Source organism: Maniola jurtina, chromosome 1, assembly GCF_905333055.1.
Source record: "Maniola jurtina chromosome 1, ilManJurt1.1, whole genome shotgun sequence".
Taxonomy (NCBI): Eukaryota; Metazoa; Arthropoda; class Insecta; order Lepidoptera; family Nymphalidae; genus Maniola; species Maniola jurtina.
This window is the reverse complement of record NC_060029.1, coordinates 3893528-3917608: the sequence shown is the minus strand read 5'-3', so window position 1 is coordinate 3917608 and position 24081 is coordinate 3893528. Positions and strand designations below refer to the sequence as shown.

Genomic DNA, 24081 nt, shown 5'->3' with positions numbered 1-24081 from the left:
TGAAAAATCGGCCCTTAGTGTTTTACTTTTCCTAGACCAATACTCGTATAATGCCCAAAAAGATTATGATAGATAAAATACCACTAGATGACGCCCGCGCCTTCGCGGTTAGGTTTTTTAAAATCCAGTGTGAATTTTGATTTTCCGGGATAAAAAGTAGCTGCCCATCCCCGGGATGACAGCTATCTCCGTACCAAATTTCGTCAAAATTTGTTAAATAGATGGACCGTAAAAACGAACAGACAGACACATTTTCGCATTTGTTTTTATAATAATAGTATGGAAGTATGGTTGTGATTGGCCAATATATAATTTTTATAAATGAAACGAGATTGTATTAAAAGAAATAAATTTTTACTTGTTCTCACGGCATTGATCACATACTTAATATTTTGCCACACATCTTAAAACATCTGTTATATCATAATATCGACCTAAACTTGTCATCTCATCCTCACAACGATGCTAGACGCAACTGACATAGCCACTCTATTCATGTGAAACATACAGGGTAAACATACAGCTATAACTTAACGTAACATACTTATTTCATCATATTATTATTTACAATATTTACACACTCCAAAGCAAACAAACAGCTTACGCCACGAAAGAATAAAAACTTTTAGAGAACATTGTTCACACATAATGCTAAACTTAAAACTTATGTTAGGAGTTGCTATAATTATAGGGCGCCAAACTTCTAGAACTCTCTGCCGTTCTTATTTGCAACGATACAATAAACACTATGAGATGCTCATTCTTGCTACTACTTTGAAATAACTTTCATTTCATGAATTTGTTTTTGTTCATAGTGATTTTAAAGGTGATTTACAATCATTAAGTTCCATTAATTTTACTAGGAATTATGATCATGATCAATAGCACTGATGTTTCACGGAAAGTGAATTTTCGCGCTTATTCGGTTGCTATATTTTTAATGAAGTAGATGTTCCTTTTTCCAACATGAAAGCAATGCGAGTGTTCTCGCTCGCACTCTCTTTAGCATATCAGCAATGCGCGCGCGAAGTTTGAAAATAAAGTAGGTGAAGCTTAGAGCTTTTGTTACTTGTCGTGAACTGTGCTGCGTTGCTACTCTTCGTCACCTCAGAGCATTCATGGAGTTTGGCGTCATCTGCACGACATTGGTGCAACTGGTGGGATTCGGACTGTATCGACCTTCCAATTTTCAATAAGCTCGTTGCCCGTTCGCCTTACATGATGAAATTAGTGGCACGAAATTAGTTTCACGGCTTTAACTTCATTATCGATTGCACGTGCAATTGATAATGAAATTAATGTCGTGAAACTAATGTCGTGCCACTAACTTCGCAATGTGAATTCCGCTTAAGAATGACTACAGCATTATCCGCCGCGCGTGCAATAATAAACATAAACTTGTTCAAGTCACAGTATCGTACATTATTTAATTGCACGTGTGACCTATAGCCTCTTAACGCTTATCCATGACTTAATTGTAATGCATACATTTTGAGAACGCAGCCGCCATTTTTGTTGTATGTGTCAACTGTCATCGTCCTCAATCTAAGGGTAAAAACCTCGGAATAATTAATGTATTTCATCGTTCCAAAGAGTGAACCGTACTTTTGACATGACAGTTGACACATTGAGCTAATATGGTGAGTGAGTTTTCAAAATTAATGCATTATAATGCACGGTGTAAACATTGACTACTTAAGTCACGGCTAAGCATTACTAAGTGTGAGTTTAGGTCACGAGGTGCTATAAATTAATAATTTCATTAAAATTACAAATTAATGAAAAGTAACAAGCGCGGTAAAGTTGCTGAGTGTTATACATAATATATCATTTCATTATTCATTAAACAGTTATGTTATTCCAGAGTACGGACACACTTGACATTCATAGATCTAGAGCTACTGCCTCTGAAAAGACCAAGTTAAAAAAAATATTGAACGTTTATTTATTTCTAAACTATATTAACGCTGTTAGCACACTGACGCATTTTGCATTTGGTGGCGAAACATCAACGCCTTTAGATGGCATGCCTTATGCGAATACGCCAGTGTCATAAAGGTGTAAGACATTGAAACAGTTATCTTCTATAATAATATAATACTGTACTTAAGTCATTACAATATTCGTATTCGAGTCATTCATTAAAAAATAATCTCTTAACCCATTTAGAGATCATCAATAAATAGCTTAATTGCATTAGTGAACAATTGAATGGTCACTAAAGGTGGTGCAATACACACAGTACAAAACCCCTTTAATATATTTTTTCTGACTAGGTTAAACAATGAAGGTTATGAATTAATCAAGAGCATTGTGATTGTTAGTAAGTTTATCAGTTCCAAAGTCATTATTATTTTAAAATGCAAGTTAAAATTTATCATAAAATGCTTAGTAAAATAAGAAATATCAAAGTAAAAAAAAAGAAAAACTTAGATCCAGATGATTTAATTTTCTTTTCACTTAATTCTCTGAAGGTTCTTTACAAATCAAAGGAGTTTTTTTTAGTTGCGATGCTGCAAACTCTATAGTATGCACGAGTCTTTAGTAACAGTGACCTTATTCTAAATTACTTTTCAAGCTTTTAACTAAATGAGGAGTTCCTTACTACATTCTTCTAAATCTCTATCTTAATTATTGACTATTATATTTACAAAATCATAATATAGCTTATACTCTTTAGAAAAGTAAAACATACTTTTATTTCAAATACAAGTAAACTTATGTTAAGAATGTATAAAAATAAACTTATCCTATCAAGGGACTTATTCTAAGGTCTAAGGGTAAGACAATATAATCAGTGTAACGAGTCCTTATATACAAATTTAAAAAAAAAACGCTGAACAATCATGTATTGGAATTTCATACATAACTGAATAACAAATTTATAATGAATCCGATCTGCATTACTTTTTTACACATCAATGAAGAATATTGCTAAAATATATGAAAAAAAAAAATGTTATACCACCGAACAAAGTACGGGGAAAAGAGACTGGTTTCTAAGTGCTAATTGTATTTTATTTATGCAGCATGATGTTTTAACTTTTTATTTTAGGGTAGGCACTAGGCAATGCCTTTTTGTCCACATGAAGCATCACTACTATAATACACTCATAAAAGTTAAATACTCACTGTTTCTTGCAATGTCATTTTTCCTTATTCACAATCGCAACTATGCGCTAACGCCAAAAATTGAATAAAAACTTTTTGAATTAATGCTTACATTGAAATATTAGTTTTACCGAATTTTTAATAATAATGTTGCAGCAAAAAAATTACATATTACCAAAAATGTATCCAACTTTTTTACAATGTATGTATCATTGTTCACATGATAGTGCATAAATTGAAAATACCATAATGCCAAAAATAAAACCCACTTTAAATAATGTAAGGACTTCCCAAGTTGAAAAGAATATTAGATTTAGGGCAGATTTTTCATTCACCAAGTTTTGAACTGAGAAACAAATTTAACTTTTGTCATTTTGGGTATTGACAATCTGTCAAAATTTCAAATTCATTCTTGCCTTCATTAATTTTTTTATACACCACTCACACACTGCAAAAATATTGACTAGTAACTGGTACAAACCAATTTCAGTTAAAGATTCACATCATTCAAGCACATGAACAAAGTGTAGACATGTATGCTTTGAGTAACTAGGTAATTTAATCATATAATATGATTTAATTAGTCTACTAAAAATATTGTGTCCACTCTGCTTTGGAGGAAATACACTGTATATTTCATAAAAGACTGCATGTCATGATGATCAAACAGTTCATAGTTTAACTAAGATGCATAGGAACATTATTTTTCTGATAATGTACATGCAGACTGATGAGTTGATCTCAAATTATTTTTATATCGCACTTCCAGATAGATGGCTAAGTCACCATATCAGTATTTAAAGGTTTGATCCCATGTTGCACCCCTAGATCAAAACTGTTTCAACTCAAAAACCTTGCCTTTTGAGATAACCCAATTTTCTGATCCCTGACTCGATTATTATTTATACTTTATGTCATTCAAAACACAATTATCCTTATAAATCTTTTAACACTTTCGTAGATTATAAAAAATCTGCTTTATTAGTTTCTCTTATCAGTTTTGATATAGGGATGTATGTAATATTGGGAGAGTGCCGGTAAACCCAAAAAGATTGTGGTTATTATTATATTGACAATGTCGATTCTGATGCCTTGTTCTGTCAATACTGTCACAACTTGAAACATTATCCTTCACATTATTTTTATTCACTGTATCACCAAACCACATTCATTGAGTTACAAATAAAATTGACATTGTTTGTTCCAAACTGTTTCATCCCTTCATCATAGAAATATGAATAGTTTATAACCACAGCATTCACTATGCGCTTCACTTATACTCATGTACATTTGAGAGCCAACACTGGCTAAAAGTCCACAGCCAATGTCAAACATTGGCTTAAAAGCAAATGTTCTCTATCGCAGCCTTGAGCTGGGCAACTTGATGCTAGTCGGCGTCTTCCGCCGGCCTCTTGTACACAGGCCCAAACTTGGCCATGTACTTCTTGACAAATGTCTTGGCCTTGGACCGGACTGAGTCGGTCACGATCAGTTCTTCCACTGAGCGACAGTGCTTCAACTCTTTCAGCATTACGAAGTGGGTGAGCTGGGGGAAAGAAAAACATTTCAATTAGTTTATATGAATTTATTTGGATTTAAGAATAATAAAACACTGCACTTTGCAGAAAATCATAGACAATTCTAGTTCATCTCAAATTAAGATGAAGTTTTAAAAAGCTTCATAATATAATTATAATATTGAAATTTTTAAATGGCAACTATATTATGGTGACCACTTTGGATATAACAGATAAGGTTTGTAAGTACATTGCGTGCCATCCAACGTGCGAAATCGGCATGTTCGCGCCAATTGTGCGTTCCATTACATAAATAAATATAAAAGTGCTAATACGTTCCGGGTTTTAGCGACGAGTGTATGAGACAGGCTTACCTTCCTCGCGAGATGCTTGAAGTCCGCAGTGCACGTGATCCTGCCGGCCGGCGCATCGGAGTGGCGGTAGGGGTTGAGATGCTGCACCATGACGCGCGCCATGCTGCTGCGGAACTGTTCCTTGATGCGGCGCTCGGGCTTCTCCGAGTGTGTTCGGGGCGGCGCGGGGAGCGGCGACGGCTCCGGAGGGGGTGAGTCAGGCGGTGGAGGGGAAGCAGGTGGAGGCGGAGACGGTGGGGGGGAGGCCGGTGGTATTGGTACCGGTATCACTTTCTCGATCACCACCACGGGTTCGTCGGAATCCGTATCCGAGTCACTGTCCGTTTCGTCGAGTTCGACGAACTGAAAAATAGTTTTTCAATGAACACACATTGTACCCTTACTACGAGACGAGAACGAGTTCATTTCGAACACTGATGAGAGAGATGAAAAAAATTTTTGTTTATATAAAAACATAGTTTGCAGAGACACCATTGCTTAGGTTTCCTTATTTTAAGATCAGTTGATTTTGCCTTTACAATTATACAATCTCACTAATGAAATAACAAAGATAAAACAATAATAATAATTAAGCTAAGTAGTCCACCTTGAAATAGCAAATATTTTGTTCCAGCAATAAAGAAAACAAGAAAATTCTGAAAGGCTTAAAAGGGCTATAACCCAGAGCCGTAAAGCTAGTTGGAAAAAAAAATCAGAAGTGGAAGAATTCCTTTCTCACCTTTAGTTCCTTGTGTGAGATTTCCTTGCCGCGTCGTTTGGCCGCGGACAGCAATCGCACTTTCTGCAGCAACTTCTCGCGACGACGTCTCAGCTTTTCTTTGGTTTGCTTGTACCGTTTCACTTCCATCCTACCCGCTAGCTTGTCTTCTTCGGTTCGAGGCTGCAAGGGATTACATTTTGAAGTTACACTTAGAAAGACTATGAAAATTCAAAATATTTTTATTCAACTAGACTTTTAAAGTTCTTTTGAATCGTCAAAAGCATCTACCATTGGTTCGGAATGCCTTTCCTACCGAGAACCAGCAAGAAACTCGGCGGTTGCTCTTTTCAAAGATTTGATATACAATATTATGCCATGTATAAAAGCAATCAAGCAATATGTACCGCAATATGAAGATAATTTTCTGAAAATTATGGAAGCAGTGGAGATGAATGATGTATGGAGATGGAGCAAGGGTTCTATAAAAGGAAACTGTAGCCAAGACAGTATATTCATTTATGTATTTAATTTTCAGAACTAAAATTGCGAATCCACGAGTCAACAGCATCTATCGTGCTGGAAAGTAGATTACGTCAGTCACGTAGGCTGGCGCTGACGTAACCTCTGTAGACCCACCTAAGTGGTCCACTTGTTACTCGCCTTTTCGACATTTTTATTACGAAAATAAATACTTACACTGATTGGTCTTTCGGAGACGAGACCCGGTCTTCGTTTTCGTGGTTTGATGCTGACCAACGCATGATCAGGTATCAAGCCGTTGAGGGAATCTTCTTTTATTACTGTCAAACATTGTAATGTTATTAAGATTTTGCTTTGCAGAAGGATTTGGGAGCTCAAAGCATTATAATGCCAAGGAAACCCCTTCCCATTATGTATGGTGGAATATAATAAATAGGCCCTAAGCAATCAGAAAGAGAGCATTTACTAATTAATAAAAATTGGTATATTCAATGAAGTCTTAATAAAGTCATAACTAATCCTCCTATCTCCCCTTCCCTTTTGAATTATCCTTTCAAAAACTTAACCCTTAGGGTTGATTCACATTATGAAACAATTCAAAGCGCGTGAAAAAAATGTATACGTTTTTTCTCAGCAGGTGGGCTACATGGTGAGGGGAGATCAATATGAATATTGAATATAAATTTATAGAATTTGATTGTACCTGCATTTTAATGATTAATTTCAAAAGTTAATAAATTAATTAATATAGGTAGTATAGTACTTATAAATAATCAAATATTAGTGTTAACATCACTAATATGATTTACCTTCATAAATTCCATTGACTCCTTCAACTACTTTGCCTTTCATGGGTCGGCTCATAACTGACGACTCGAGCGCGGCCACCGATTCACTCTCCTCTTCTGATGAGCTTTCCTCTGCTAACAAAGGTTAATAGATATTATTAGGATGGAAGATTGGGGGATGTATGGCCTATATGCGACAGTGCATATTAATGCGCTGATTACGCAACTTTGTCTCAAGTCGGTAACTGGATGGTTGATAGAGTTTAGAGATCTGAATTTGGCCATTTCGTTTCCCCTATACCAGAGGAACTCAGAGTGGGTAAGTGAGGAAACTCTCGGTTTAATCCTGAAATCGACATGTGTCAAATATTAGGCTTGGAGCGACGTGAAACCAAAGACAACAGTCTTCTGGCATTTCCACCAGCATAGCTAGACTTACCCGGTGAGGCGGGCGGCGGCGCGGGGGGATGCCACTGCGGTTGTCGCAGCTTCACGTGGTAGTAGTAGCGGCGGCCTCGCTCGTCCACTGTACTGCGCCACATGGATGGCAATACTGGCTCTTTGCCGTCTTCTGGCATTTCCACCAGCATAGCTAGACTTACCCGGTGAGGCGGGCGGCGGCGCGGGGGGATGCCACTGCGGTTGTCGCAGCTTCACGTGGTAGTAGTAGCGGCGGCCTCGCTCGTCCACTGTACTGCGCCACATGGATGGCAATACTGGCTCTTTGCCGTCTTCTGGCATTTCCACCAGCATAGCTAGACTTACCCGGTGAGGCGGGCGGCGGCGCGGGGGGATGCCACTGCGGTTGTCGCAGCTTCACGTGGTAGTAGTAGCGGCGGCCTCGCTCGTCCACTGTACTGCGCCACATTGATGGCAATACTGGCTCCTTGCCGTCTTCTGGCATTTCCACCTTGGGAATAATTCGAATTACATTAAACTTAGAAAAGCAACAAAACTGAAATCATTAATTTATTAAAATCAATATCCAACTTCGTTTATTTTGAATTGTTTAATGCAACTTACGACGGAAAAATAGGTCATTTTTAAATACGTTGCTAACCCTAAAGGTTTCATACGGCATTAACACCACATGATTTTTATAGTATAAATCTTACCGAATACGTAATGGCGCATACACGCATAGAACTATTAAAAAAAATTAAGATTTGTGTTCCCAACTAAATTAGTTTACTAAATCAATTCAAGATGGCGCTGTCCGTCATTAACTTGCACACTTTTACTATACTGGTTTGAGATTTCTTGTATGATGGTGCGGAAATTTCATGTGTGTTTCTTGAGCTTTTTTTCGACATTGTACCTGTGCAGTGGGCAGAGACATGTGCGGCGCGTGCGACAGCGCGGGCGGCTGCTGCGGCAGCGGGAACGGCAGCTGCTGCCCGAACATGAACCCGCCCATGCCGAACCCGCTGATGCCCATTATGCTGCAAAACCATTTCTTTGTTAGTTTATGCTCACTCTGAATTCACAAAGTGACTTTATCTATGCTCATACATAAAAAAAAATCAAAGTACAATTCAACCTGGCTTCACGACTATGGGTCTGGCTATTAGTCTTAGCCATACTGAGCTGTAAAATATTGTCAATGTAATTTTTTTTGTGTTGACAGAGTTCTGGTAATCTGTGCGGCTGAGCGCGTGCGCGGTTTTAGTAGGATTTTGACACTGTGCCTAGTGAGGGGCAAAAAAAGAACAATATAATATGAATCAACAATCGTACAACTGAATAATCCATTATTTATCAATCGAATAAAAATCAACAATTGAATGAATATAGAAAATGTGTCGTAGCACGTACACATACAATTTTAAACTCTATGCGTACGCACCGTGAGACGCAATCTAAGTATCGTAAAATAGTAAATTGCGACAAAATCGAAAATTAACAATTGATAATATGTCACGCGTTTGTATCGCAATTGACAATATTGTATAGTGTGTCTGTGTAGATTGATTGCGCGGGCGCACACGATCGAAAATCGAATTTATCGACAGTGAAATCTACGAATGCGGATCGCACGGGCCAGACCCGTGCGATCCGCATTCGTAGATTTCACTGATTTGATTTCAGCGAATAAATCGAAAATCTTAAACAACACTTATATTAAATTCTAAAAAGCTTTGCCTCAAAAAATCACTAAGTATCACTTACTTAGGCTGTGCCATGCAGAAAGGTTGCTGTCCAGGGAAAGGTTGGCAGAATCCAGGAGGACCTTGGAATTCTCCATTCGGCCCTATCCATTCTGGAGGCAAATCCGGAGGCAGCACCACTCCGGGGGGTACCATGGGCACCATGTTCGGACCGCCCAACAGGTTAGGAGGATTGCCCATCAAATTGGGTGGGTTGCCCATCATGTTTGGTGGATTGCCCATAATGTTTGGAGGTCCACCCAGCATGTTTGGAGGACCACCCAGCATGTTGGGTGGTCCGTTCATCAGGTTCGGATTGCCGCCCATCATGCCTTGGGGAAACATCTGCAAGGAATAATCGGGGTAAAACTTAGAGCATAATAGTTCTGTCCTAGGATTAGTGTTTCATCATGCATGTCAAAACGAATGGACAGGTTTCCAAAGATTAACCACGATTGTCCTGTTCTCTTTACGAACTATTATGCATCAGTTGGCACTTCCAATGATTTACTTATTCCATATTATTATACTAATAAACTTCACTATTATACTAAAAACATCATTACTTGCCAGCAGGTCTGATTGCAGCCAAGCTGTGGACTATAAATTTTTAAGAAAGGAATATACGTCTTAAAAGAAAAATAATCTTTGCAGTGAGACTAACTTATCGACAGCACATGTCGTGCTGATGTCATGGCAGGCACTTCTTCAGGCAGAAAATTCTAGAAGCCCTACCTGCGCGAAGGCCTCGGGCGGCCAATGCGGGTAGTGCGACGGCCAGGGCGGCTGGCTCGCGTCGCGCTCCCTCTGGCGTCGACTCTCGTCCGCCGCCGCGGCCGCCTCCGCAAATGCCCTTCGTCTTTCTTCTTTGCTCATCGGCGGCACTGCTGCTAATACACGCTCGTTCAGTCTACAACAAAAAGGAAGCTGTGAAGTGTTGTGCTGCCTCGCTCTATCCTATAATAAGAAAAAAGACGTAAGGTTTCTCACATGCAACGGATGGCTATATAATAATAATAATAGTTTATTTTCAGGCAATTTTTTTTTACACCCATTTCTTAAATATAAAATAAAATAAAATAGAATAGAATACAAGAGTAAAATAAAAATTATTTACGGTTGTTGCCACGATGTACGGCAAGCCAGTACTTCGGTATGCGATTTTCAGGACACTCAGAGCATACCCTGAGAATCTCGTTCTGAGAATTGCGGATGCGGAACCAGAAAGCCGCAACCCGAGATCTAATAATCGCGAAATAATCGGGCACTTTGGCGTCAGCAAACATGCCCGACGCGCTGCAGTATTTAGGCAGTTTCATCAGAATACGGTATGCGTTATTATACTGCACTCTGATGCTGCTACGTGCACTATGTCTAAGTGCGGGAAAATCTAGGAAAAATGAAAAAAGACATAAGATGTCATGGGACATCCGACGAAACGAAGCTTCAATCTCGCCTCACGCTTTCGTCTAGCTCTCTCATATAGTAAGAAAAAAGCATGAGGTATCGACGTCGCAAGACACCTGACACTTCAAAGTGTAAGCGAGACAGAATACAACAAGTCATGAAATCAACCAATACTCCACACAAAAAATAATGAAAAGTTTTTGACCTTTGTTAACTTATCTTACATGTTACATACCTAATACTCCTCCTAGCTTCAGGACTACCTCTCCGTTTTCTTCTATCTCTATCATCTTTTTCCCTTTCCCTTTCTCTTTCCCGTTCCCTTTCCCTATACCTCTCTCTTTCTCTCTCGCGTTCCCTTTCCCTTTCCCGCTCCCTTTCTCTCTCCCTATCTCGATGCTCTCGCTCATCTCTTCTCTCCCTCTCCCGCTCATCTCTCCTATCTCTTTCTCTATCTCTATCGCGATCTCTTGTGCCACTGGAGTCAGCTGCGCGTCTTTCTACGTTGGCTTGACGTTCGTGTTCCTTCATTTGCTGGATGCGCTCTTTCTTTGGAATTTTGAAAACTTCCTAAAAAATTAATCAAACTTAGACTACAAATATGATTTCATCTATAATTATAAGTACCATGTGTAACTGATCTATCATCATAAAAGCCAAAAGGCTGGATATTAACGAACTAGTGATAAAGATTGGTCCAAGTAGGCTAAAGATAGCATAATTGTTGGAAAAAATCTTGCGGGTTCCAGGTTACCGTAAAAAATCGGAAGGTCAAGGACTCTTTTGATGTGACTCCATTTTTACAGTTATAGAGATTTTTTGGGGTGTTTAGGCCTCCTTTTTAAAATTTTGGATTTACCAGTAGAGTAAGTAATTTATTTTTAACATTTTATGTTACCTTTAAGCTCGCCCATCTCTCAAGTAGCTGATTGCACAGATCCTTGACTTTTTCCAATGTTGCGGAAGCTTCTTTGGTCTTTTCTAACGACGCGGCCTCATCTTGTGGAGTCCTGTTAGGAATTTCTATTGGCAAACCTACAGTAAAAAGAAGCATATTGTTATATCAGAAATGTTAGCTGTGTTCATGTGTACCTTTGTGTGTAATATGTGGGACAATCAAGATTAACTGATCAATTAATTCACAGCCTAAGCCACTACGGAAGAAACTTATTTTATGACGAATCTACTCACTAAGAAACGCTTTTTGAAAATTCCACCCCTAAGACTCTAGGATTAAGAGATAAAAAAATCAAACAATTCGGTTCAAAATTAAGAAATATGTGTTAGAAGATTTTTTCTAGAAAATTCCACGAGCAAGGCTGTTGGGGGTTATGGTGTTTTGTCAGCTGGGTAAAAATAAAAATAGCGATCATCATCATCGTCATCCGATAGCCGTTCACCATAGAGATTTCCACACGCCAGTCTTGCGTTGCGGCGCCCCGGGACTCGTTTGATGTAATGCCAGCACCTTGGAACCCCACAACGTCTATCGCTTTTTCGATAGTAGAGCTAACAGAAACTAGGTATTTATTACCTGTAGCCTCATCAATGAACACAGAGCTGGGCGCAGGCAAGTCGTTGGCGCTGAGCCAGCGCTCCACCACTGTGAAGAAGCGGCTCTCCTGCACCATCGTCTTGTTGGGAATCGGTAGACGGTCCACAGTCAGCAACATTTCTAGTCTGGAGACGATTTGGAAGTATGAAATCGCTTACAAACGGATAATAATAGTATGAAATTCTAGTAGGTATTTTTTAAAGTTTTTCCATGGTTTTTATTTCAGTGTTTCTATTTTGGATTATATTCTTAAATATATCATCATCAATCCATCGCTGACTCACTACTGAGTACAGTTCTCTACTCAGATGAGAAGGGTTTGACAAAAATCCACCACACTGGCCAATTGCAGATTGGCAAACTTCACACACCTTTGAGAACATTATGGAGAGCTTTCAGGTATACAGATTTCCTCACGAGTGTTTTACTTCACTGTTAAAGCAATACCTATTGCTCCAATAGATAATTCCGAAAAGTTAGAGGTGGCTGCCCGGTTCATGCCATAGGAAACCGACATTTTAACTACTTTCAACTAATTTTTAGGGTTCCGTAAAAGGAAAAAAGGAACCCTAATAGGATCACTTTGTTGTCTGTCTGTTGTGTCTGTCAAAAAACCTATAGGGCACTTGCCGTTGACCTAGAATCATATTTGGCAGGTAGGTAGATCTTATAGCACAAGTTAAAGAGAAAATCCGAAAACCGTGAGTTTGTGGTTCCATCATTTAAAAAAATTAAAATAGGTTCACGTACAAATTAATTTACTAAGTCACAAAAGTGTTAAGTATAACTTATACGATGGTACTGAATCCTTCATGTGCGGATCCGATTCACACTTGGGCGTTTTTTTTTCAATCACATACTCCTGACCTAAACTCTTTACCTGAAAGCAAGGGGAGCATCAGCACACCAAGGCGCCAAAAGTCGCAAGCCGCGATAGTCGAGGAACAGTCGCCGGCACGGCAGGTCAGCGTCGCGCAACAGTCGCAGCAGCGCGGTCTGCGCGCGTCGCGTCTTAGCGCGCACGACCGTACGCGACAGTCGTAAGGTGTGCGCCTGGTTCTTTACTCCTGTTCGGCTCAGGGCTTCTAGGTCATCCTCGATCTGTGAAGAGATATTTTGACAATAATTATTGTGCATAAATTAAGAAAGCCTCAGTAAAGGTTGGCTGGGAGACATCTCTTTAGCGATAAGACCACCTTTGCACCCAAATGTACGTGTTTAGATCTTCTTTTGTCTGTTTCTCTTTGGTTATGCGTGATATAATTTTGTATATCAAAACTTTGAAAAGAGCAACCGCCGAGTTTCTTGCAGGTTCTTCTCGGTAGGAAAGGCATCCGAACCAGTGGTTGATGGTAAATGTATTTGACGATTAAAAATTACTTGTAAAAGTTTAATTGAACAAAAAAATATTTTGATTTTGATATTAGGCTGCTATTTGACGTGCAATACGTTCGCGTTTTTTACTGTGTACTTTTCGTGCGTGCTGGAACATCAATTTTGAAGTTTTATAACAAACATTATACTATATTATCATAATATTATACAGAATATAATGATAAATCATTAAGGAAATAAACTCACATCAGCATCTTGCACTAGATCAGGTGACTTAGGCTTGTATTTCCTCTCTCGCTTCGGCTTGCGCACTCGTACTCTGTCTGTCTCAACTCCGCCCACCAGTTCCCCTGCCTCCTCCGAAGACTCGGTCGTTCCAGACTTGGATGTCGATACATCTTCTTCCTCCTGAATGCGGACAATAAAATTATTATTGCTTGACTTTATGAAACCCTAGTACTGTGACAATGACTTGAAAAGCTCTCTGTTGCAGATATAATTAGGTCCAAAACAAAATTTGTAGACATTGCTAGTCTTTATGAGGTCCTAGTACCTACCCCTGAGTTTTCATCTTGCTCTTACTTGATATGATAATTCATGTAAATATGAAATTAGTAGAAAAATACATGATGCATGCTTATTAGTTTTTTCTAAAGGATTTCGGATTTTTCATCCAATAAAATCTAAAATCTATCGCCAAATCGGAGCGCGGAGATTTCATAAGTCAATTGACCTATTAAACTTTTCCAATGTAGATATATCTAGATATTGTATCAGAGTTTAAAATAACGAAAATAATCTAAGCAAAAAAATCGATCATTCCTAAAATCTCTAAACTAGCGGCACGCTATGATGGCCGGTTTGACGTTTGTCCGCTCATGAAGTTCCGTATTAATTGATAACGACTTTGAAGGAAATAATTGTATTACTTTATTGACGATAGTGATGTGCAGAGATTCATAAATTTTATCGAATGTAGTTTTAGGTTTAGGACTCAAAATTTATTTATTAAATTGATTTCTTAAATGTATACAAGTGTAGAAAAATCAGTTTGCACCATTTAAGGGGTGAATGTACTTGTGAATATGAACAATTTTCACTATGTGGACAAACCTCTGAAATCGCAAAAAAATATCAATAAATTTTTAAAAATGGAATCTAATACGATCGTCACATAGGATCGCTGGCTAGCACAACTACTACCTCCGGCAAACTCGCGTCAATGCTCAATGCAAAACAAAGCAGTTTCGAATTGACGTTGCTTCGAAAAGTATAAACTGTCAGTGCAATGCGATTGTGATATAGTTTTGACCTGGCTTTGGATTTCAAATATTGATACTGCATTACTGTTGACCCTTGCTCGTTAATTTGGACTCTGTTCAAGCCCTTTGTTGTGGATTTCGTCGATATGACCGAACGTACGCAGAGAACTGTTCTAAATAGTCAGACACGTGAGTTCGTAATACGCCTTCGTAACTATTTCGATCGTGAAGCTCAAAATGGAGGGCCAATTTTACCTATAACGTCAGTGGTTGAACGCGTAGCTGATGCGCTTAATATTGGACAACGAACTGTTAGACGGATAACTAAAAAAAAATATGGCGAGACTGGCACAGAAGAAATAAACTTCACACACCAAAAAAGAGAAAACGAGCAAAACCAGTCGTAGGCATCGATAGCTTTGATGCCGATGCTATCCGAAGACATGTTTACGGCTACTATTTACAGAAGGAGTATCCAACAAGAAAAAAGTTGGTGCATTCACTGAAGGAAGCTGGATTATTCTTCGGTGGGGAAAGTTCTTTAACGAAGATTTTGAAGACCATTGGATTTCGATACAAAAAATGTAACAAACGCAAAATATTGATGGAAAGATTTCATATAGCGATGGCAAGGTATACTTTTTTACGGCAAGTGAAAGAAATCAAAAATTGGCAAAATGTTGTGTTCTTGGATGAAACATGGCTTAATGCTAACCATACTGTAGGCCGTTCTTGGAACGATGACACAGCAGCATCTACTTCCAAAGTTCCTGTAGGAAAAGGATCGCGACTTATAATTTGTCACGCCGGAACCATCAACGGGTTTGTCGAAGGTTCTCTCATGGCTTTTGCGTCAAAAACCACTGGAGACTATCATGAAGACATGAATGGAGAAAAGTTTACTGAATGGTTTACCTCAATGTTGTGTAGCCTCCCTGAACCATCTATTATAATTATGGACAACGCCCCATACCACTCGATGCAAATTGACAAGCCACCTGCCCAATCCCAAAAGAAAGCTGATATCGTCGCATGGCTTCGTAAAAATGGCGTAGATGCAAACATGAATATGTTAAAAGCGGAATTAGTACGTCTTTTAAAAGAAAACAAACCAACCAAGATCCGATACGTCATTGACGAAATAGCATTAGAACATGGGCACAGAGTTATACGGTTACCGCCTTACCATTGTGAGTATAATGCGATTGAGTTGGTGTGGGCTCAAATTAAGGGATATGCTGCAAGACACAATACAGAACCCCCATTTACCACAAAAAAAATGCTAAAATTATTAGAAGAAGCTTGTGAACATGTGACTAAAGGAGACTGGGAAAAGGTTGTGAATAGAACTGTTAAATTAATAAGGGAAGATTATGAAAGAGATGTGAAAATAGATAATATTATAGAAAACGAACATATAATTATTAATGTATGTGATGATAGCAGTGACGACAGTGAAAATAGTAGTATGGACGAATCTGATTAATTATGGCCTTTTGTGGCACCTTTTTTGGTATCTTTTGTATTCATATGTTTCTTGTGTGCATATAAAGTATGTATATTCATTTTCGTTCAAATATTCAGTTCGTTCAAATAAATTAAATAAACATATACATTTTTGTTTTATTAAACCTATTTAATCAGGTACAAAAACAAAACTTAATTGTTTTTTGTTCGAGAATAAATTGACATTCCACATCACTATTGTAATGTGTCAAACCGGCCATCATAGCGTGCCGCTAGTGTAGTACTCGCACACAGTGACATCGTCTCTGCGGAGTGCAGCATCAACTGTAAGGTTATTTTTAAAAATTGATTTGAGTTGTCAAAAATAATATAAAATTATTAATTTATCTAATGCAGGTAGTTTGATAAAATCGATATTTCACTCATTCGATGTCATACAATCTGTTGCTAGGAGGCCAACAAGATTGAACTTGCATAAATACGGGTGTTTTGAAGGTTTTAGTTCAGTCTCCTTCTGAGATTCGGAGCGATATCGCATATTTTCGGTTTTTGTTTTGTGAACTGGATAATTAGATGTTGTGATAGCAATCACGCTCTAATTAAATTATTTATTTTGGCATTAGTTTGTTTAGATTAAAACTCTCGGATAACCTTGCACATTAAACTTGTGTTTTTTTTGTGTTGGTTTTGGAGAGGACATTCCAATAATTCGATAAAAATATTTAAATAATACCTGCTTTTCTGAGTGACGCCAATAATTCAGAAGTGGGATGTGTCTCACGTTGCCTTAATTTTGCTTTGGTATCTTTTTTTAAACAACCCACATTTGATTAAAATTTTAATTGAGTTTGATTTGGTGATTAAATTTTTTAGTTTTTTTTTTAGAATTTAGTCTTTTGTGAAGTGGAAAGTAATTTGCAATAAGTGGTTCAGATTTTGTATACATCGAATGAGAAGTTAGTCGTTTGGATTTATTGTTGACTGGATATTAAAACTGAGAGTTCGGCAGTTCAAGGGTAGGTTTTAATGATTTGACGGAGGGCAGGATAGCCCATGATTTGGATTTGACCTAGGGCAAGGAAGCCCGCGACTGACATGACATGATTAATTAGAAACACGAGGACGTGTTAAATTCAGGACGGCCGAACTGTAAGGTTATTTTTAAAAATTGATTTGAGTTGTCAAAAATAATATAAAATTATTAATTTATCTAATGCAGGTAGTTTGATAAAATCGATATTTCACTCATTCGATGTCATACAATCTGTTGCTAGGAGGCCAACAAGATTGAACTTGCATAAATACGGGTGTTTTGAAGGTTTTAGTTCAGTCTCCTTCTGAGATTCGGAGCGATATCGCATATTTTCGGTTTTTGTTTTGTGAACTGGATAATTAGATGTTGTGATAGCAATCACGCTCTAATTAAATTATTTATTTTGGCATTAGTTTGTTTAGATTAAAACTCTCGGATAACCTTGCACATTAAACTTGTGTTTTTTTTGTGTTGGTTTTGGAGAGGACATTCCAATAATTCGATAAAAATATTTAAATAATACCTGCTTTTCTGAGTGACGCCAATACTACTTTTGTATAAGAGCGGCAACGTCGCAATCCACGCATAGCGTCGACGGCAGCTCGGCCAAGTCCCAACTGGCTGCCATATATAAGAGCGGCAACATCGCAACTATCAGCTCAGACCATAATATGAACATGAGCCGTTTCCCGGCGAAATCAAATTCAAACGTATGAATATAGTACGGACATAATGGGCCAAAGGATCGCAGACTTCCTTGACCTATTTCTTGATTCTGCATTTATGTGACTTACGCACGAAATAAAATCTTTGAAAAGAATCTTAATGGACTCATATTTTTAATGTGTGTAAAACGAAATAATTTTCATTTACATATTCGCAAACAAATGTACTATTGATAAAGATTCTATTGCCAGCATCCCTAAAAAAAAAACTATCATATCGTTGTTGATTTGTAGAAAAGGGGAATCTTGGGGCGAAAATTAGAGATCCTACGAAAATTTTACTAAGGTACCCGTGCGTAGCCGCAGCCGGGGCGAGTCGCTAGTTATTTACATGGGTATATCTTTCACCCGAGCGGAGCCAGGCGGATCATCTAGTCCATACTTCCATACTAATATTATAAATGCGAAAATGTGTCTGTCTGTCTGTCTGACTGCTACGTTTTCAGTCCAACCGCTGAACGATTTTAATGAAATTTGGTACAGACTTGGGATACATATTGGGGAAGGACATAGGCTACTTTTTATCCCGGAAAATCAAAGAGTTCCTACGGGATTTAAAAGACCGAAATCCACGCGGACGAAGCCGCGGGCATCCTCTAGTTTTCTATAAATTAGAACTGAATTATAAACACTAGTCTGAAGTATTATTCTAGCCTGGTCTGGGTTCATTCGACCAAAGAACACGTTTAGCCGGTCGCGGCGCGTGTTAAAAATGTTTCGACCTTAATTTGAACAATAACGTTACCTCCTCATCATACTCGTCATCGGAGTCAGGCTCTGCACCGATCCAACCGCGGCAGTTCTCCGCGCCGCAGTAGCAACGTTGGGCCACCTTACTATAACAGTTTACATTATATTATATCCTACTTTAATATTATAAATGCGAAAGTTTGTATATATGTATAGATGTGCGTTGCTCTTTCACACAAAAACTACTGGACGGATTTGGCTGAAATTCGGAATGGAGATAGATTATACCCTGGATTATCACATAGGCTACTTTTACTATGGAAAATCAATGAGTTTGTTAACGTGAACACTCAGATTCACACATGAAATTAAAAATAAAACAATCAACTCACCCAAACCGCTGAAACTGATAATCAAACGTGATCTCCTCACCAACAGCAATATCCCTTTTACTGAAGAAGCCAATTCTTAGTTCTCCATTCACCGTCCACTTCTGGGTCTCAGCGTTAGGCTCACAGGAATGGTTAATGAACCTCGATATGTTCCCTTTAACAGTTGCATCGATAACTGTATCGCCTTTTAGCGACATGAAATAGTGATGTAAGTTGTTCTCATCAGAGTAAGCCTGCGCGCGTTTGTAGAATTGCTCGTAATCTAACACCTCGCCTACGTATTCCATTAGGAATTCGCCTCTGCAAAATAAAAGGGAACACGAAATATTATGACTATAAAAAACCGGCCAAGTGCGAGTCAGACTCGCGCACCGAGGGTTCCGTCAATCCACACTTGGCCAGCTTCTCATTCTGAGATTCTGAGACTCATTTTCAATAGTGGGCCGACAATAGCGTGTGGTGATGATGATGATAATGATAATAAAAAATAAAATTATACCAATACACATTTGTAAGTTTCTTGAATCTACAAAAATAAACTGACTGGCAGCTACAGAACTATTGAGTGACTTTAGTCTCAATAGCTCAACGGTTATAGGAGTGGACTGAAATCCGAAAGGTCGCCGGTTCAACCCCCACCCGTTGCACTATTGTCGTACCCACTCCTAGGACAAGCTTAAAGCTTAGTTGGAGGGGAAAGGGAATGTTAGTCATGATTAAAAATGGCTAATATTCTTTTTTTAAAAAAAACCCAATGCTGGGAGGCTAAGAGTGGAATAATTTCTTTCTGTTTTGGTTAAAGGACAAAGATCTTAGAAGAGTTTACACAACTTAGTATTGTCACAATATTAATCAACAATTATTAATATATCTGTCTGGAAACTAAAGTAAGAATTCATAGTCATAAAAGATATGTATATTTTAAAAAGTTACAGTTTAATACAATCCATAGTCCATACTATACTAATATTATAAATGCGAAAGTGTGTCTGTCTGTCTGCTACGTTTTCACGGCTTAACCGCTGAACCGATTTTGATGAAATTTGGTACAGACACGGGCTACATCCCGGGGAAGGACATAGGCTACTTTTTATCCCGGAAAATCAAAGAGTTCCTGCGGGATTTAAAAAACCGAAATCCAGGCGGGCGAAGCCGCGGGCATCCTCTAGTACAAAATATATCATATATCATCAATTCAATACATTAGGATGGGTCCACATCTTATCTTTTCGTAGCATACATTTGGATGCCTAATTTTAGCCATAATCACCAGCCCCTTCATCTGACTGTATCTTGAAATAGTAGACCTAGTACAGTTGAACACATATTATGCGACAGAAAAACTAAGCACAGGGCTCAATTTTGGTGAAGCAAGAACCCAGATTGGTGATCATGAATAAATATTAGAGTACACCACATTTTGCGTTAAAATTAATCAATAATGATAAAGACGATAGCGTCGAACGCCGAGGATACGTGAAGATAATAGTGGTCGCCATTTGACGAAAGCGAAAAATACAAGTGTGGACCCACCATTAATTTTTTGTTACAGCATAATAAATTATGTGTACATTCGCACATAAAGATTTCGCAAGTCAAAACATATAAATATATCTAAAAGTAAATAACTCTGTTTACTTAAAATAAAATCTTAGAAATCCTAATGGGTCTCTTCTTTTCATGACTAAATTTTTCCTAATACTACATTTAAACTACAAGGAACTACAAGGGTTTTGAGGTTAACTCCGTTGTCTAACATTAAATTTCTAAACCAAACTAAAATAACAGGTCTTTCATTATATTTCCCAGTAGAAAAGACTAGATTTAGACTTATAAATTTAGTTTAGTTACTACAGCTACTTACTCAGTCATCAAAACTTGACAATAGCTAGTAGCTTTTTAACCCCCGACCCAAAAAGAGGGGTGTTATAAGTTTGACGTGTGTATCTGTGTGTCTGTGTATCTGTCTGTGGCATCGTAGCGCCTAAACGAATGAACCGATTTTAATTTACTTTTTTTTGTTTGAAAGGTGGCTTGATCGAGTGTTCTTAGCTATAATCCAAAAAAATTGGTTCAGCCGTTTTAAAGTTATCAGCTATTTTCTAGTTTTCTTGTAGAAAAGAAGGTTAGATAACCCTTAGATTCATAATATTCAAGTGTCAATTGACAAATTTCAAGCTGTCAAGATGGACGTTGCCTAGACCGACAAATCATTTCCAAATAAATAATTATGTATAATAATTATTTATTTGGAAATGATTTGTCAGGGGTGTTGAAAATTTTTATACACTTGTTAAAACTATTATTAAGAAAAGAAACTCACGGTGGGATATCTGCACTTGCTTCTACACCGCACCCTTTCTTGTCAGCGTAGAACACTCTCAACGGCCCATTCTCCCTTTTCTGGAACTTTCTGTTTGTACATCTGTCTCCCACAGGGCATCTTGAATTACTGAAAATTGTATATTTCTTAACTGTTGTTATTAGTTAACTTAAGCAACCTAAATTTTGTGCATCTTAGCTATATCACTAACATCAAAAAATACTGTGGTGTTTAAGAATTTAAAGAAAAGAAGAGTACATTGAACATCACAAAAATATTAGGTAATTTTTAAATTCTACTTATTGATGTGAATTGCATCAATGATGATACAACTCTCTCTATTCATTCACTTTTTTTAGTCAATCACAAATTCAATACTTGTTTTCTGGATTCTTTAGTTTTAGACTTGAAGATTAAAAATGAAAAATCTTTGAGAATTACAAAAGAATTACCTGTACAAGTTAACAACTATCCTACAAAATGATATCAATACTGTAGACTTTATGAAAATGGAAATCTGATTCTTACCATTCAATCATCAGCAGTCTATTCAAACAATCTTCTCCGCAAGCTAGTTCCCCTCTCTCTGCCTCATCTCTTGTCAAGAAGCAGTCACAAATCATTTTCTTAGTCTCCTTGCTTATCATACGATCACACAAATACTCATTCTCTTCCAAATGTTCATACTGGCTCATTCTTTCTTCAATTATCTTATCATAAGCCTCTTTACTGAGTGGTGTGATAGATTTCTCATCTTCTAGCAATTTATTTTCTTCTTCTAATGTTGGTAGCTTTGACGGTAAGCTGGGACTGGCTAAGGGAGAGTTAAGAGGAGAGTTTGCCCCCATTTCCAACTCGCTAGATCTCCGCCATCGAGATTTGACTTTAACAGGCATTTCTGTAGGAATTGGGAAATGTAGTGTATGTGTATTACCCTGTAGTCCATCACAGGACTTTTCTTGGCTATCAGATCCCAGTTCCTCTAACTTCAACTTAGTCTGTGTAATCAATGCTTTCTTCAAAGGAGTTTTTACTAAACCAAAGCCTTTTGTCTTCTGCTTCATTGTACTTATGGTTTTAATCCTATTTGACCTACGTACTCCAGTTGGGGAGGACTCCGCCGAATCATTGGAATTATTTTGATTCTGTTCAGTCACTCTGGAGGAATTACTGTCATCGGATAAAGTAGAGCTCGGTGTTAGACTTGGGTCTGGCCTTATCAATATTTCACTGGAACTTTGTGGATCTGGAGTGTTACAAGGTGGTGTTCTAAGATCTATAAAGTCTAAACAGTCCATGGGAGAATTTGGATTTGATTCAATTTGCAGATTAAGCTTAGCAAAATCCTTTTGAAAATCTACATCTTTACACTCCTCCACTTTTGCAATTGTCTCATCTTGTTGTGACAGCTGAGTGGGGCTTTCAATGTTGATGTTATAATACAGCTCCTGGTTGTCATCTTCAACTATTTGAACTATGGTTATCACTTCATCATCATCATTATACTTGTATTCCAAATGCTCTTCAACTGTTAACTCACGCTCTTCATTCAACAGATCAGGTACATTTGATTCTTTAATGGGTTCTACAAGATTTTGTATCTCATATCCAACTTCATTTGCCATTTTAATATCTGTTTCAATTTGTTTTAAAGGTTGCTCTATACTGGAATTATCCTGGGTTGTTTCTGCCTTATATATTATGTCTTTTATATCATTACTTACACTTTGCAACTCTTTTTGTAACAGAGACATAACAGATTCTTTTTGAGAAGGAACAGGTGACATCTCTCTCGAGTTTCCTTGCAGGCTTAGTGGACTAGGACAAGCACCACTGTTGGTATCAGAATGATTATCCATCGCATTAGAGTCTGACTCTGAACCACAATTTGGATCTGTTGTTCTTATTTCTACACTACTGCTAGTTTCACTGTCACTACCTTCATATTTTTTAAGATTCTCGTTACTCAACAAACATCTATACTTACCAAACTTTTTATGCAGAGCCACAACTGGCACTAGATTTAGTTGAGCGGTTTGCAATGTGTTTATATCAGGAATAGTTTGACCTGTAGGGTGATTTCCCTCACTCTCAGTTTCCGGGGGCTCCTTGTTTTCGGCAGATGTGTCAGGGATTGGTTCGGCAGAAGCGGAGGATTCGCCCTCGTTGGCGTTAGCTCCCTCGCCTTGTTTTCCGCGCCGAGCGGACCGCCGCGAAGGGACTTTAGTTGTTGGCTTCCTCCTCTTTGCCATTATAGGCAAACACAAAATTCACACAGCTAAGACAAACATCGAAACATGCTTTGAAACGAACAGTGACCTCTTTCAATCGTTACTCGTTTGTCAATGCCATGTTGTTGTGTTGCATGCAAACTCCATGATTTACATTAAGCGCCTTACCGCAGTTTCAGACGTAAAATTCTGCAATAATTAATTTTCTAGTAAATAAAAAGTCACATAGCGTAACCACCGGTGCAGTGTCCTTAAAAACATAAAAGTATTGTTATTAATACATACCATTTCTATCATAAATGAAGAGACTTTCATCAATATCTGCAGTAGAGATCGTAATGGATATACTGAATATTTCAAAATTCTTTCACAATAAATGGAAACACAATAAATTGATATTTTATCAAATAAAATCCATCACTCCTTTTTAATTAACATCCGTCGTCCATCAAAAATGATTGTTGTCATTATGGCGTTCACAGATGGCGCTCGTACAAGGGACAGCACGGGCAGGCCAAGCAAAAATACTACTCTACATAGTTAG

The 24081-nt window shown here is 37.9% G+C and overlaps 1 protein-coding gene across 3 annotated transcripts; it reads right to left on the bottom strand.

The window, feature by feature from the left end:
* Nucleotides 1–335: 335 nt before the first annotated feature.
* Nucleotides 336–24005, bottom strand: LOC123865866 (histone-lysine N-methyltransferase SETD2). Of its 3 annotated transcripts, none has more exons than XM_045907065.1 (19): nt 23823–24005; nt 21835–23726; nt 21307–21435; nt 18984–19283; nt 18647–18737; nt 13661–13822; nt 12960–13180; nt 12059–12204; nt 11423–11559; nt 10760–11094; nt 9853–10027; nt 9140–9462; nt 8289–8412; nt 7736–7880; nt 6992–7105; nt 6399–6502; nt 5721–5882; nt 5003–5344; nt 336–4657 (listed from the first exon to the last, which is right to left on the bottom strand). In XM_045907065.1, exons 2-19 carry the CDS (start codon nt 23556–23558, stop codon nt 4499–4501), a joined length of 4893 nt encoding a protein of 1630 aa, XP_045763021.1. In that variant the 5' UTR covers nt 23559–23726; nt 23823–24005; the 3' UTR covers nt 336–4498. The 3 variants fall into 3 exon arrangements, with proteins under 3 accessions (XP_045763021.1, XP_045763030.1, XP_045763035.1); XM_045907074.1 differs by having other exon boundaries at nt 6992–7102; XM_045907079.1 differs by having other exon boundaries at nt 13661–13819.
* Between the last annotated feature and the right edge of the window lie 76 nt (nt 24006–24081).